Genomic DNA, 14,737 nt, shown 5'->3' on the forward strand with positions numbered 1-14,737 from the left:
AAATGTCTGATGCAGCACCTCATTAAAGAACATCTTGAAGCACTGCATGGTGGGGCCTCTAGTCTCTGCAGTATAGTGCTGCACTATTTAAAAACTGCTTGGACTAACATGCAGCATTGCATACTGAGACCTAAAATATGTATGTGACCCATCTGCCTGTATTATATGAGCCATTACACACATTGAATCTATTTCCCCATGTTAAGTATCCTCACACCCACCTTCTTGTCAAACTGTCTGAAATGGGCCATCTTGATTATCACTACAAACGTTTTTTTTCTCCTGCTGGTAAAAGCTTATCTTAATTAATTAGCCTCTTAGAGTTGGTAGGGCAACTCCCACCTTTTCATGTTCTCTATATGTATATATATATATATATCTCCTTATTGTATGTTCCATTCTATGCCTCTAATGAAGTGGGCTGTAGCCCACGAAAGCCTATGCTCAAATAAATTTGTTAGTCTCTAAGGTGCCACAAGTACTCCTGTTCTTTTTGAGGATACAGACTAACACGGCTGCTGCTCTGAAACCTATTATAGATGAGTGGTTGTTCATTGCATATTCCTCTTTGGTGCACCTTAGCCAGTACATAATACAATATTACTCCTTATCATGGATTCACAGGATCAGTGCTACACTCCCAATTTTGGAAGAGCGTCTTGGAGGAATCCCTGTGATCTGCCAGACCCCTAGGGGTCTCACTTGTTTCCCAGGGTAGGCCATGCATCCTTACCATCTCCTGATACTGAACTTCTGGGGCTTCATCACTAGGGTTACCATACGTCCTCTTTTTCCCCGGACATGTCTGGCTTTTCGGCAATCAAACCCCCGTCCGGGGGGAATTGCCAAAAAGCCGAACATGTCTGGGAAAATGGCGGCTCTGCTCCTCCCCTGACTCTTCGGCTCTGTTTAAGAGCCGGGCTGCCCAAGCACTACCGGCTTCAGGCAGCCCCCATGCCTCCGGACCCTGCGCCGCCGGAGCCCAGGAGGGGAAGTGCCCGGCTGGGGGCGCAGGGTCCGGAGGCAAGGGGGCTGCCCGAAGCCCAAGCACTACCGGCTTCACGGTTTGCCGTGCAGCCTCCAGACCCTGCGCCCCCAGCTGGGCGCTTCCCCTCCCGGGCTCCAGCTGCGCTGGGGAAGCGCCGGCCGGGGGCGCAGGGTTTGGGGGCTGCCCGGCAAACCGTGAAGCCGGTAGCGCTCGGGCAGCCCTTTCCACGTGGCTGGGAGTGGGAGGGAGGAGGGGGCGGAGTTAGGGTGGGGAAGGGGCGGAGTTGGGGCGGGCTGGTTGGGGAAATGGGTGGGGCCAGGGCCCGTGGAAGGTCCTCTTTTTTTATTTGCTAGATATGGTAACCCTATTCATCACTCCTGCTACACACTGAGCTCTGTTCAGCAAGTCCAACTGAGACAGGGTCCTGATAGAGACTTGTACACTCTTCAGGGATTAGTGCACCTTATCAAGTAATTACACTGACACTAACAGCATTTTCAATACAGTAGGGTTTATTAGTCAACTGGAACACAGCACAGGAAGTCCTTAGGTTAGCATACAGAAATTAAGATTAAAACATTCTGGTCAGCCCAGAGCACCAGTCAAGCAGTAGTGAACCCTATTTTCAGATTCTCTGTCTCTGACTTCATTCCTCAGTTCCCAGGTAACAGTGCTCCAAGCTTCTTCCAGGAGCCAACTCTTATGTCCTCACCTCACACCTCCCAGCCCTTTGTTCTCCAGTTTGGGTCTCTGCTCAGTTTCTCTGCTGAGAGGCAGGGACATCCTCCTCCATCTGGGTCATTCGTTGCTCGGTGTCAATGTCCTGGTGCGTGGGCTTTCCATTGTTTCCTGGATTTTCCATTCTCTGCCAGTCCTTTTTAATGACATTCATCTAGTCCACTGTGTGACACACACACAGACACAGCTATGTCTTAGGCTATGTCTACACTATCATTTCTGTTGGTATAATTTATATCGCTCATGGGTGTGAATAAGCCACCCCCCAAGCAACATAAGTTACACTGACATAAGCGCTGGTGTAGACAGGGCTATGTCAGCAGAAGAGCTTCTCCGACCAACATAGCTACTGCGGCTCGTTGTGGGTGGATTAAGTTGATGGGAGAGCTCTCTCCCATTGGCTTACAGTGGCATGGGTGCAGCTGTGCTACTGTAAGCTCTCTAGTGTAGCCATAGCCTTAGCCTTCCCTGAGAGCAAACACAGTCCTTTTCCCCCAGGGCCTCCACAGTATCACCTGCGGGATGGGGTGCAATCGCTGATCCCACTATCCAGGATGACCCCAACTAATGCATGCACATGGGGCTAGAACCTGACAGTCATAGAATCATAGACTATCAGGGTGGGAATGGACCTCAGGAGGTCATCTAGTCCAACCCCCTGCTCAAAACAGGACCAATCCCCAACTAAATCATCCCAGCCAGGGCTTTGTGGAGTCTGTGGTGCCTGCATGCAAGTGGCCACTGACTGGTTACTGGCCCTTTAAGAAGACCTGGGCGAGGAACAGGGTCCATGCCGCCCTACGTTGGGAAATGGCGGCTCCCAGGGGAACTTCAGCAGCACCTTCGCCGCCCACGTGATCGGAGAGCGCGCTCGCCGCCCTCTGGGCCCGCCCACCCGAGGTCGCCTCGGCGCTATGATTGGCAGCGGGGGCCCGGCAGCGGGTTGTGATTGGCGGCTGATGGCGCGAAGGGCGCGCGGCGCTGGAGCCGCACGCAGGGGGCAGGAAACAATAGAGCGGCGGCTGGCGGGGACGGAGGGAGGCGAGGAGCCGGCTGGCCGCACCGCCTGCACCGACGCCATGGCGGACAAGGAGGGTAGGCGAGAGCGCGGAGCCGACGCCCAGGCCCCGGCCGCCTCTCTGGGGCGGAGGCCGCTCGGCCCCTTCCCCGGCCTGTGGCGAGCCTGCGCCGGGGGGGAGGGGCCCTGCTCCCGGTCTCCCCCCCCCCCGCGCCCCGCCCGCCGTGTCTTCCACGGAGCCGGTCCCTGGTGCGAGGCCGCCCTCCCCGGAAGGGCTGGGGGTGGGGCCCCGCTCCCAGGCTGGCTGCTGTGGAGGCGGCCCCTGGGTCTGGGGGGCGGGGTCCGTCCCTGGGGGGGGGTCAGGCTGCGGGCGTGTCCGCTGTGGGGGGGGGGGGCGGCGTACCAGGGGGCGCCTGCCCCCGTAGGGCCCCTTGTCTGGGGGCTCTGGGAGGTGCCCGTCTGGGGTTCGCCGCCGCCCTCGTACGGTCACGGCCGAGGTCCTGTCCCCGGGGATGTCAGGCCCTTCCGCACGCTCGGCACCCTGCCCTCCCTCCACTGCTTCCCAGGGGCTGGGGGTGTCCAGGGGTGGGAGGGATTTCTTCCCTAGCCGCCTGCTCCTGCTTTCTGCCCGCATGGGAGCTGATTCTCTGGGGCGTGTTGGTCCATTGAAGAACTTCCTGCCATCTGCTTACAGGGGTTTATCATGTGTGATTCCCCAAATCGCCCTTATCTAGTCGTTTAACCCTCAAGCCCCCCCCCCCCCCCAACTCCTCTTCTACACACATGGAAATACCTTTGCTCGGTCTGGATTCTAACCCTGTCTTTACTGCTGCATTTTCATAAGTTTCCTGGGTTGCTCAAACCTAGCTAGTATGAAAGGAGGGAGATTTTGTTTTTAATGCTCAATGAAAACATGAGAGAAAAATGCCATTCTAAATGGCAGAAAACTTTATGCGTTATCTTTAAAGCAATTTTTAGCGAAGGGTGAGTTGGTAAGCCAAGATTCAACTCACCTGTCACACAAGGAGATGCACAGGAATCTATTGGCTGACTTAGGGCTATATAGCCTTATTGGGGATATTTCTAGTATGAACTGAGCCTAGGCACTGCTCCTTCCTATTCCAGGCATATTTAATTTTTATTGCTTTCTACATCTGTGAGATGATGAGTCTTTATGTATTGGTTCTGGGTTAGCCTTCTTTATCTGAAGAGAGAGAAGTGATTGCATGTGCTGCAGGGGATTTTTAATCCAATAGTTGTCTTTTCAGTAGAAGAACTGTCTATGTATCAGTAGCGTGACAGTGTAAGGCAGACAGCTAGTTGTTAAATGCCCACTCATTGTCTTGTTGCCAGCTTATAAATGTACTTGTCCATATTAATTTTGTGCATTTTTAAAAAAAACTTTAGCAGCCTTTGATGATGCGGTGGAGGAGCGTGTGATCAATGAGGAATATAAAATTTGGAAAAAGAACACTCCTTTCCTGTATGATCTGGTAATGACCCATGCTCTGGAGTGGCCCAGCCTGACTGCTCAGTGGCTTCCTGATGTAACAAGGTAAATTGAGCCTCTTATTTTGAATGAGGAGGGAGAAGGCAACCGAAGAACAAATTTGCTATCACATCTCATATTGCTGTGAGACTGTATAATTGCTGTCTTCCATGACCAGCTGTTTGTGCTCTTGCCTTATCAGTAGTGAGCTGAGGACTGTTATGGCGTGCAGAATGTTACTAATACCTCTGCTCTTCCTTTTTGAGTTAGAAACGAGCTTCTGTCTGACATTTTTTTTGCCTATATTCAAAATATTCTGTTTTCTGCTCTTCCCCCTCCCCCCTACACCAAACAAAAGCTTCAGAGTAAAAGTAAACAGTTTACATATGTCCATTGCCTGCTTCCTTGTCTGCACACAACCACTGTCATCCCCTAAATTTCTGAGCCAATTTATTTTCCATCTGCTGCCTGCAGAAAGTGCTAATGAGCCTCAAGGTTTTTACTCCACTAGAAGCTCCTTGGGGGTATATCAGGGACACTATAGAGGGGCAAAGAAAACTAGTAGGCTTTGGTGCTGTGAGGACTCCAGTATAGGATCTGGAAGCAACCTGGTTTGGAGTGAGGGGATTTCCTATCTGAGTAGGAGGGGAGGGACAATACTAAAATGAGTGGGTGGTTGTGTTGTTTGTTATGATTTTGTTTTGTAAGGGATAACTTCCAGGCAATGGCTCATTCTGACGAACTGGTTATAGCTGGATCTCTCTCCCTTGATTCCTCATGTAATTTGATTTTGTTGTAGACCCGAAGGCAAAGATTTCAGTATTCACCGACTAGTCCTGGGGACCCACACTTCAGATGAACAAAACCATCTTGTGATAGCCAGTGTTCAGCTGCCCAATGATGATGCACAGTTTGATGCTTCACACTATGATAGTGAGAAAGGAGGTAAGAGACAAATGAGATGAACAAAGTGGAGTTCTAACATTTTTCTCACTAGCTCTTGGCCTTTTCTTAGCTTTGGGTTTGTAAAGTACAGATATAAAATTAAAAACTCTTACACTATTTAATCATCAGGAAAGGATTCAGCTTCTCTTTCATGGATTTCTACGCAGTACCTCTGTAATTCATATGCTACACTGAATGAAATTTAATTTTTACTTACAAAAAAAAAGGGTTACATTTTACTAACCGTGATGAAAAGAAAGGGGGAAAGGTTTACTGCAAAATGGTGGGGCACAACTATATATCCATTATGAGATGACTGAATTCTACAGGTTGTCTTTTACAGTGCATAAAGTATTCCTTTGTAGTGACTGTTTTCTTAACCTGGTGAAAGGGTCCTTTTCCCCTGCCCCAGAGGGGGTGTAATGTTTCAAATGTTCTCTTCAGTTTGAATCCTGCTGTCAATATTTGTGCCAGCCCCTTCAGAATAAAAAGGATGATTGTACTTTGTCCAGTTAAATAGTCAAATACTTCGGGTTTGGATCCCATGTTTTCTGCAGCCTTGTTTGGCTGCCAGTGTGCCTACTTGTTATAAGGAATGGCTATTTTAGTCAGTTTAATCAATTGTTCTACATGACATAGAAAATTCCCAATCCAGTTGTTTGCTGTGCACTTTCTTGCTAGAAGCCAGGATTGTGCAATTGGCATTTTGATCTTTGGACTTCTCAGTATTGATCATGAACAGGATTCTATCTAATAAAATACTTTATTTTAGAATTTGTTTTCCAGAAATGTCAAATCTCAGTAATGCTGCTGCTTTTCTCCTTGGTATCTTAATACTTTTTGTTTTTCATGATGGGGGGGGGGGGTGAATCACAATAAAATTGCAAGAAGTATTCAAATAATTGAGATGGGAAGTCTGTAGAAATCTCTTCATCCCAAAACCTTTAATCATGGTCCCAAAATGGCTTTCGTTTTAATGTAATGACTTTCACATTAGTGCCTCTTTCAAGGAATATACCGCACAATACTTGCTCTCAATTTCATATTCAGATGCTAAACACAGCTTCAAAAAGGCTATCATTGAATTTTTTTTAGTCATCTGACTTTTTCTATAACCCTGATATACTTGCTACTTCCCATTCTTCCACATGAGGCAGTATGGTCTATTGAACTGAGCACTAGACTAGAAGCCAAGAACGATTGACCTAATCCTAGCTGTGGCAGTAATGAATGCCTTGTCTAAAGGCCCATGGCAAGGCCTCATTTTGTGGCCTTGGGCAGGTTGCTTAATATAACCTTTCTACCTCAGTTCCACTCTGTAAAACAGAAATCTGTTTTCTATTATTATCCATTTATCTTCTATTTTAAGCATATTTTTATTAGTTGTAAATGAGAGGAGCATGAACCAGAACTTTGTTTAATTGATTACAAGAACATTGACAAGGAATGTGAACTTTTTTAGTTATTTTTAATGTCCCAGTACTGTAAAGTACATTCATCACAAAAGAAACTTGCCATTTTACTGAGAGTTCAGTTGATAGTTTCCTATCAATTCACTAAAACTTATCTAAAAACTTTAAAATTTCTCTGAAAATCTCATTTCTTACATTCATGGGCCAGATTCCAATGTGGTTTCATTATCATTCAGAAATGGAAGAGAAATCTACTGTGAATCCACTCATAGGAGTAGGTAGATTGATGCCAACACTGTGGAAGAGAGGTCAGGAACTCTGTCCAGGGATTCTGTCACTCTGACACCTTTCTCATCTCTGGTCCCTGCTGCCAGATCAATGGTGGTAGGTTCTATTCTCTTTCCTAGACTTGGGTTGCCTGCCAGATTTTTCCTACAAGGTCCTGTATCATCTTCAGGGAGCCTTGGGGGTAGGCTGAAGGCTGTATTGGTCCTGGCTGCAGAGGCAGGCTGAACTGTTGAACAAAATTGTGCTGTAACTCCAGGCCTTAAAGGACAGTATTATGCTTTGTTAAAAAAAGTTTGGTACCATCTAACTGGGCAAGACTCGAACTGTGTTGTGTTTTAGGAACAGATGTGTTCTAATCGATCTCCCAACATACATGACCTATTTGTAGAACAGAGAGGCTCTTTTAAAACTTAGTCTTTCATCTTTACCAGTAATACGTTTGTCGTGAGTTTCTTAGCTGAAATAATTAGCAGAAGGTTTTAGTAAATTAGCAGAAGGTTTTAGTAATAAACTGTCTTGGGGGTGGGGGGGTTGGGAGCTAGTTAGAGCCCTGATGTGTGGATGTAACAACAACAAATATATTTCAAAATGCAGTATTTGAAAATCCGCTTCTCCTGGTTTATTTTTTGTGAATATTGCTTCAGAACGATGTATTGTCCTGTAATCCATGTGGATATTTCTCTGGCCTTGTTGAGTTCTTGTATTCTGATTTGAATGACATGCTCAGTTCACTATTAACCGCTATCTGTTCCTTATTTCCAGAGTTTGGAGGCTTTGGATCTGTTAGTGGGAAAATCGAAATTGAAATAAAGATCAACCATGAAGGAGAAGTGAACAGAGCACGCTACATGCCCCAAAATCCATGCATCATTGCCACAAAGACTCCATCCAGCGATGTCCTGGTCTTTGACTACACCAAACACCCCTCTAAACCAGGTGTCTGTAGCTCTGTCTCTTACCATAGCTGAGCAAAGTTGAGCAACATTCTAGTGGATAGGCCTTATGAGTTTCTTTTGGGGTGGGGGAGGGGAGGCTGAAGGAAGGGTGAAACAGCCCAATAGAAGCTTAAGGGTTTTTGTGGGATACATTTTGTTTTTAACTTAGAATTAAAACTGACTTTTGTTTCTTGCGTAGAAGATTTCTCCAAGGAACTAGTTGATGTGTGCCACCAGTGGCTGCCTCATTGCATTCTCTGTCATGTCTTGTTTAGAATCTAATTTTTAAATATTTATGTATTGGCTGAGTGGGGCACCACTAGCAGTTCCTCACTATAAGGCAGTATTGGGAATTCACCTGTTGTGGTAATGGAGGATGCTCAGTGGCCAGTTTTGTTAGCCAGGACAGCAGCTCAGCCACCTAGCAAACAGCAATGTAAAATTATCAGCAAACAGCCTTGGCAAAGTGGGGAGGAGTCGCCTTAAAAACTACTTTGGGGCTCTCTTAGGAGAAGCAGAGGAAGATCATTGCTAATTACAAAATGAGTGGGTTTTGGGAACTTAATTGAAAACAGACCCTACTAATGCAGTAAGGAGAATTATCAGAATAGTAATTCTCCTGTGGGAATCCTGTTTAAAATGTGAAAGCAAAGCTTGGGAAAGCACCATAGAACTCTTGTCATCGTGTTTCATGATGGGCTTGCATTAGTGGAGTTGTTAGGAACTGAAGTTTTCTGACATTACCTTTGCAGACCCTTCTGGAGAGTGTAACCCTGATCTGCGTCTTCGTGGACACCAAAAGGAAGGCTATGGACTATCATGGAATCCAAATCTGAGTGGGCATTTGCTTAGTGCTTCTGATGATCATGTGAGTATTGTAAATATATGTAAAATGCCGGCTGTGCTTTAGTTGATTAACTATCGCTTTTTTGGGGGTGGGTGGGGGGAGGTGAGGAGAGTTCCTCTATCTTAAAGATACACTTTTTCTTTAAGACCATCTGCTTGTGGGATATTAGTGCTGTTCCGAAGGAAGGTAAAGTGGTGGATGCAAAGACCATCTTTACAGGGCATACAGCAGTAGTGGAAGATGTATCTTGGCACCTGCTCCACGAATCTCTTTTTGGATCTGTTGCCGATGATCAGAAGCTCATGATGTAAGTGGGTAGTATCTTTATTTGTAAAGTTGGGGACGTTCCCCCTTTCTCGTGACATTGGACAAGAAAAACTTATATCCCCTCACGGTCCCTCTCTTTGTAGTTGGGACACCCGGTCAAACAACACCTCCAAACCCAGTCACTCTGTGGATGCTCACACAGCTGAAGTGAACTGCCTCTCTTTCAATCCCTATAGTGAGTTTATTCTGGCTACAGGATCAGCTGATAAGGTATGGTCTGTCTTGAATGTGGACAGATGACATCCCTTAAGCTCATGTTCACACAACTATATATTGCTAACTCTGCTAAAAGTATCTCTTGCCTTAATTTTATTTTTCCATCTTCCTGAATAGACGGTTGCTTTATGGGATCTGAGAAACCTAAAACTGAAGCTGCACTCCTTTGAATCTCATAAAGATGAAATATTTCAGGTACAGTAAAATGGTATCATTTTTTTATGGAACTACTTTGATTTTTGTTTCCTGCAGTTGAGGCCTCCGAGACACTGACATCCTGCACAATGTTAAAATTAGTCCATTTAATTCCTTCCACTGTTTTTCATACTAAGAATATTTGCATTAAAAACTCGTGGTGGTTTTTAGCTCATCTTTGTGATTCTCCCCACAGTAACTAGTTGCAGTGAGGAGCTCCATAATAGTGAGCCCTCTAAATGTGGGAGAATACCAAACCCTTAAGGGAGTTAATAAAATGATTGGGAGAATGGAACAGGTTAGATGAGAGGTAGCTTTAATGGCCATTCCTCTTTATCACTAGAAGAGTGAAATTAAATTATTCTTGGTGGTAGACAGAAACAAGGCGGTGTGCTGAAATGGCTGCAGCATGTTCATCATCTGGATTTGTCCCTCAAGGAAAGCTGCACCTTCATAGAGTACAAACTGGTGACCAATAATGGGGATCTTCAGGATCAGCTAAAGACAGGGAGCAATTGGGAAAGCAGGACCCCTTTTTAGACAGACTAGCATCTTCAGCATCAGAAGAGATGGCAGGTGAAGCTAATTGTCCAAGAGCAGCAAAATGGAAGACTGATTTGAAAGAAAAGAATATGCAGGGGTTTGTTGGGTAAGATGATTATCATTGAGAACTATAACTGCTTCTAAATAGAACACTTGATGGCTTTTACATGCATTGTTGGAAGATATGTGCTTAGAACGCTACTCTCTTCCCTCGATCTCTGGCCCAGCTGCTGGATTCAGTAGTATTCCCAGGAATAGTTTGTTTTCCAGTTGGAGGCAGTAACTCTAGTATTTGGGCTGGTATAAACAGGATTGTGGGATTTATTCCTTTTCCCTCTGTTCTGCTTTTTTTTGTGCTCCATGTAATCTTGCCTCCTATTTCACGAGTGCATGGTTTATTGTGTAAGTGTAACCCTTGGAGGATGCAGTGCTTTTCAGTAAGCATCCCACATGAGAAGGAAGATTGGATGTTGCAGCTCCCTGGAGTCTGAGCACATCACCTCATTCATGCTTTAGGCATGCAGTCATGAGCCTCTCTTCCATGTAAAAGCATTATCAGTGGAAAATTCATATTTTGAATTGATGCATTTACATCTTGAAGCTGGAAAACTGCATTCATGAGATAAAGCAGATGTCGCTCCACTAACTGTCTCACGCATCGCTTCTTAAGATTCATCTCCTTCCTGGTGTGCTTCTTCTATTTGTGCAGGTTCAGTGGTCTCCTCATAATGAAACTATTTTGGCCTCCAGTGGTACTGACCGCAGGCTAAATGTCTGGGACTTGAGGTAAGTCCTAAACTGACAATGTTATCTGCTATTGTCTTTCCTGAATCAATTCCCTTGTGTCCTGTGAAATCTGTTTACATTTTGCTCTTGTTTCTACTACAGTAAAATTGGAGAAGAACAGTCCCCTGAAGATGCAGAGGATGGCCCACCAGAGCTGTTGGTAAGTTTCCCAAACCATAACACTGGATCTGACATGCTCTCCATCTCTGCACTGTAGATCTGAATGCTGTCTCGTTTGTTTGTTTGTTTTTTCCCCAATACTAGTTTATTCATGGTGGTCACACTGCAAAGATATCTGATTTCTCCTGGAATCCCAATGAACCCTGGGTAATTTGTTCTGTATCAGAAGACAATATTATGCAAGTCTGGCAAATGGTAAGTTTCTTTGTGGTTTGTGTGTGCAGGGGTGTGTGTTGTTTGGTGGCTGTGTGGGGAAATGACACTGTCTCAGATCTATTGAGCAAAGTAGAATTCCCTGCTCTGATACAGACTTGTTGTGCAGCCTTGGCCAACGCCACATGGAAATACTGAAGTTGGTTTAGGTTTTGTTTGTTTTTACAAACATTAAAGAAACTACTTCATGTCTCTCAATTCCAAAAATAAACATTCCCTTCCGGTATTTGTAACCCACACATTATATTAGTGCGTGAGAGCCAAAGGAGAAGTTGAAAACTGATTGGTCATTGTCCAAAGTGAGTGAAATGCTTACAAATGGTAAATAGAATAAATGGGGCTGGGGAAATTAATTTTATATTGTTTTACATAACACCAGTTAGAAGCATAGGAAAATAAACTGGTGTTTCTAAGTGACTTATACGCTGACAGTTACTTTTTTTACCTCCTGTTTATCTACCCATAAATGGGTGGAATATCCACTTTGCAGGGGCTTTGGTATGATAGTGTTGAAGTGCTTTGAGATCTTCTGAAAGGCACTTACTGAGTGTAGAGTATGGGTGCTTTAAAAAAAAAAAAATTATTTTCCTTTATTTAATTTTCTTTAAAATACAGTGGGATTCTCAGTGATCTTCACTTACAGTTAATACACAATTAGGGACTTGCCTCCTTATGTACAAACTACAGTCTTTATAATGAGCCTTTAAGGAAATACTGTGGAAAACATTACCATTATGAGACAGTTCAGTTGTATTTATAGTAACACTTCTGTAAATGCTAAATGGCCTTGAGGGATCTAGGGTGAGAGCTCAGTATGTGGAGATGAGCAACTGCTAAAACTGCAGTCCTTGGGAGTGTTCCGATTGAATCCCTTTAACTTGGATGAATGTTGTCCTGTTAAGTTTTTCTCCAATTCTCCATCCCCTATATCTGTCTTGCAGGCTGAGAACATATATAATGATGAAGACCCTGAAGGAAGTGTGGATCCAGAAGGTCAAGGGTCCTAGATGACTGACCTTTTACTGTTTTTAGTCCTCTTTCCCTCTCTTCCCTTCCAGCCCTGATATTGATTTAACACTGGTTTTGAGACACACATAGACTTTGTGTTCAGCCTTCCTTATGTAGATACCATCAACAATGCTTTTAATTCCAACAGTGAGGACTCTAACTTAAGGGCTTGGCCCAACTGAGCTGGTACTGTGCTATAGCTCCTTGTTTAAATTTCCTACAGAGGCTTTGTGTGTATTGAAGGGGCCTAAGATGCCTTCATGAAGTGGAAAAAACCTCACACTTTTTTTTTTTTTTTTTTTTTTCCCCCCTTCTGCTTAAATGCTAAAGCTGCAGGTTTTCTGGCTAACTTTAACCAAGGTTTGGAGCCACCTAAGTGTGTGCCTGAGATGATGCGGTTCAGATGTTGCAAGGGGTTTTAATCTGTGAGCAGTTAAATGGAGAGTGGAATCTCTTGTCCTCTTTTTGGTAAAACTCAGACTGTCGGGATCCTTTTAGTCTGTGTGCCAGTATTTTCAAGTGCAGATTCTGACTTCAACCAGAACTAGAGTTCTTTCCTTAATTCTGGGTTTTCACTTTCTCTTCCCCCATCCCTCCCCTTCTGGTGGGCAACGCAGAATTTTGGATACAGTAGCTATTCCTGCAGATCACTATTCACCACCCATGTAGTTTGCTCTATTGTGTGTTCTTGAGCTGTGTTTTCATATTATATTTTCTTTCCTTTCTGTGAAATGGTTTTTAAAACTTGGGACCACCAAGTTGTAAAGTTGTATGTTTTTACCTGACTGATGTACCACAGATGGCATGCCCAGTAATCTGAAAACACCATTGATAGCTGGTATATGTAAAACAAAATATTAACTAAATGTGGATGACCTACTTTTTTTTTTAGGAGTTAGTCCTTGACCACTAACTTCTGCACATCTCCCACTAGGGTGACCTGTTCCACCACTAGGCTGTTACTCTCCATGACTAATTATGTGTAAGTGCTTCAAATGGAATAAATTGTTTTTCTACATAAATGGTGTGCTGCTTTGATTTTTTTGGCGAAGCTTATCTTCAGGAAAAGTGCATTCTCAAGGCAAAACTGTACCTCTTAGAATAGAGGTGCTTTCTGAGCAGTAGTGTGTGGAGGCATACCTTCTAGGAGGTGCTTTAAAAGGTGTGACACGCAAATGCTGCCACGAGAATGCTGGTGTGTAGGAGGCAGGACCATGGCTTCTCCTCCACATCAACCTCTGGGGCTATTACTATGTGGTACTGCTGCCAATGCTATCTTCTGTGACCCCCTTCAGCCAAAACATGGCTGTGGTGATAGGGGAGGAATGAAGGGTGCTCTCTTGCCCATTCCTTCTAGAGTATATGTACAGAGCTATCCATAATTTAGCCTTTAGAAAGTTCTTCTGTTCACACCCTCTCAAGGACAAAGTTCTAATGGCGTGGCAGCGGTGGGCGGGGAGAGTCCAAAATCTTGATATCCGTGAGGTCAAAAAATACAATTCAAGGTTACGTAGCATGGATTGCCTTTCTATATAAGGCTTTGTGGCTCTGATTCATTCAACGTAAGGTAAAGTTTGGCTTTCAAGAAGTTGAGCAGACTGAGGTGTAATTCTGAAAAGGGGTTACTGTAGAGTCTGATTCTCGCCAGGTGCTTTGAGTGGGGCTGTGTTTACACTACAGATGCTGTGGTGCTGCTGCAGTGCCATGGTGTAGATACTTGCTACAGTGATGGAAGGGGGTTTTCTGTGGCTGTAGTTAATTCACCCCTCCAACAGGCAGTAACTAGGTTGATAGAATAATTCTTCTGTTGACCAAACTGTGTCTACAGTGGGGCTTAGAAGTGTAGTTGAGCCACCTTTAGGAGTGAATGTTTCACACCATTGCACAACATAGGTCAGCCTAAATTTTAGGTGTAGACCAGGCCTGGGTCTTAAACCCCCTACCGATTGTTAATAATAGGCTGTTAGGTCTACATGCTATGATGAACATTAAGGTGTGAACAAAACAGCTGTAAATTTGATTTGATCACGTGAGCATGTTGTACTTTCCATGAGGCAGAATGTGCTTTGGGATATACAAGCAGCCTTTAAAACCTGAATCCTTATTTTCAAGGTGAAATTTTTATATAAAGTGGAAACCACTTATATGGGGACTCAGTTTATGGACCCTACTAGAACATGTCACAATACAGCAGTCATCTTTTAGGTTACAAAAGAAACAATCCTGGTTACCGTGCAACAACAGTAGTCCTCTGAAGTATGTTGTTTGAAACAAAAAAATTGGCTTTCTATATGATCCTTTCTGTGCAGGCTTATACGATCTACCTGCAAAGCAAGATCAGATATACTTTCCAAACACACAGCAAAACCTACATCTATCGTTCCTCTTTATAGGTTCGTTGTTTAGTGCAAGTGTACTCTTCTGTGCTCTCCTAGAGGACAGCAGCTTCATTCTTTCTACCATGCTAGAAGATCAACAGAGCAGCACCTCAAGAAATATAAACAAGCAAATGATTGTCTAGTAGTCCTGATTTTAAATAGCTGCTATGCATTATTTAGGAGGGGGTGAGCAGGGAGAGGGAAATGTAAGTGTCCACTGCAGATACCTCA

At 44.4% G+C, this 14,737-nt stretch overlaps 1 protein-coding gene across 4 annotated transcripts; it reads left to right on the forward strand.

Annotated features, from left to right (window-relative positions):
- The first annotated feature begins 2,659 nt into the window (after positions 1 to 2,659).
- RBBP4 (RB binding protein 4, chromatin remodeling factor) lies at positions 2,660 to 13,150 on the forward strand. Of its 4 annotated transcripts, none has more exons than XM_034754014.1 (12): positions 2,660 to 2,821; positions 4,155 to 4,299; positions 5,033 to 5,178; positions 7,641 to 7,814; positions 8,566 to 8,681; positions 8,789 to 8,967; positions 9,071 to 9,197; positions 9,321 to 9,398; positions 10,651 to 10,727; positions 10,830 to 10,887; positions 10,992 to 11,102; positions 12,062 to 13,150. In XM_034754014.1, the coding sequence occupies exons 1-12, from the start codon at positions 2,686 to 2,688 to the stop codon at positions 12,125 to 12,127; spliced, it is 1,413 nt and encodes a 470-aa protein (XP_034609905.1). In that variant the 5' UTR covers positions 2,660 to 2,685; the 3' UTR covers positions 12,128 to 13,150. The 4 variants fall into 4 exon arrangements, with proteins under 4 accessions (XP_034609905.1, XP_034609903.1, XP_034609906.1 ...); XM_034754012.1 differs by having other exon boundaries at positions 2,662 to 2,821; positions 4,152 to 4,299; XM_034754015.1 differs by having other exon boundaries at positions 2,664 to 2,821; positions 4,152 to 4,299; positions 8,807 to 8,967.
- The last annotated feature ends 1,587 nt before the right edge of the window (positions 13,151 to 14,737 follow it).

This window comes from Trachemys scripta, chromosome 20, assembly GCF_013100865.1.
Source record: "Trachemys scripta elegans isolate TJP31775 chromosome 20, CAS_Tse_1.0, whole genome shotgun sequence".
Classification (NCBI taxonomy): domain Eukaryota; kingdom Metazoa; phylum Chordata; order Testudines; family Emydidae; genus Trachemys; species Trachemys scripta.

Excerpts from the sequence above, each read along its gene's own strand:
- RBBP4 (XM_034754012.1), top strand. The coding sequence starts at position 2,686 with ATGGCGCGAAGGGCGCGCGGCGCTGGAGCCGCACGCAGGGGGCAGGAA. Across the intron at positions 8,682-8,788 it reads TTAGTGCTTCTGATGATCAT|ATACACTTTTTCTTTAAGAC; the intron begins GTGAGTATTGTA and ends TCTATCTTAAAG. Across the intron at positions 8,968-9,070 it reads GATGATCAGAAGCTCATGAT|TTGGGACACCCGGTCAAACA; the intron begins GTAAGTGGGTAG and ends CTCTCTTTGTAG.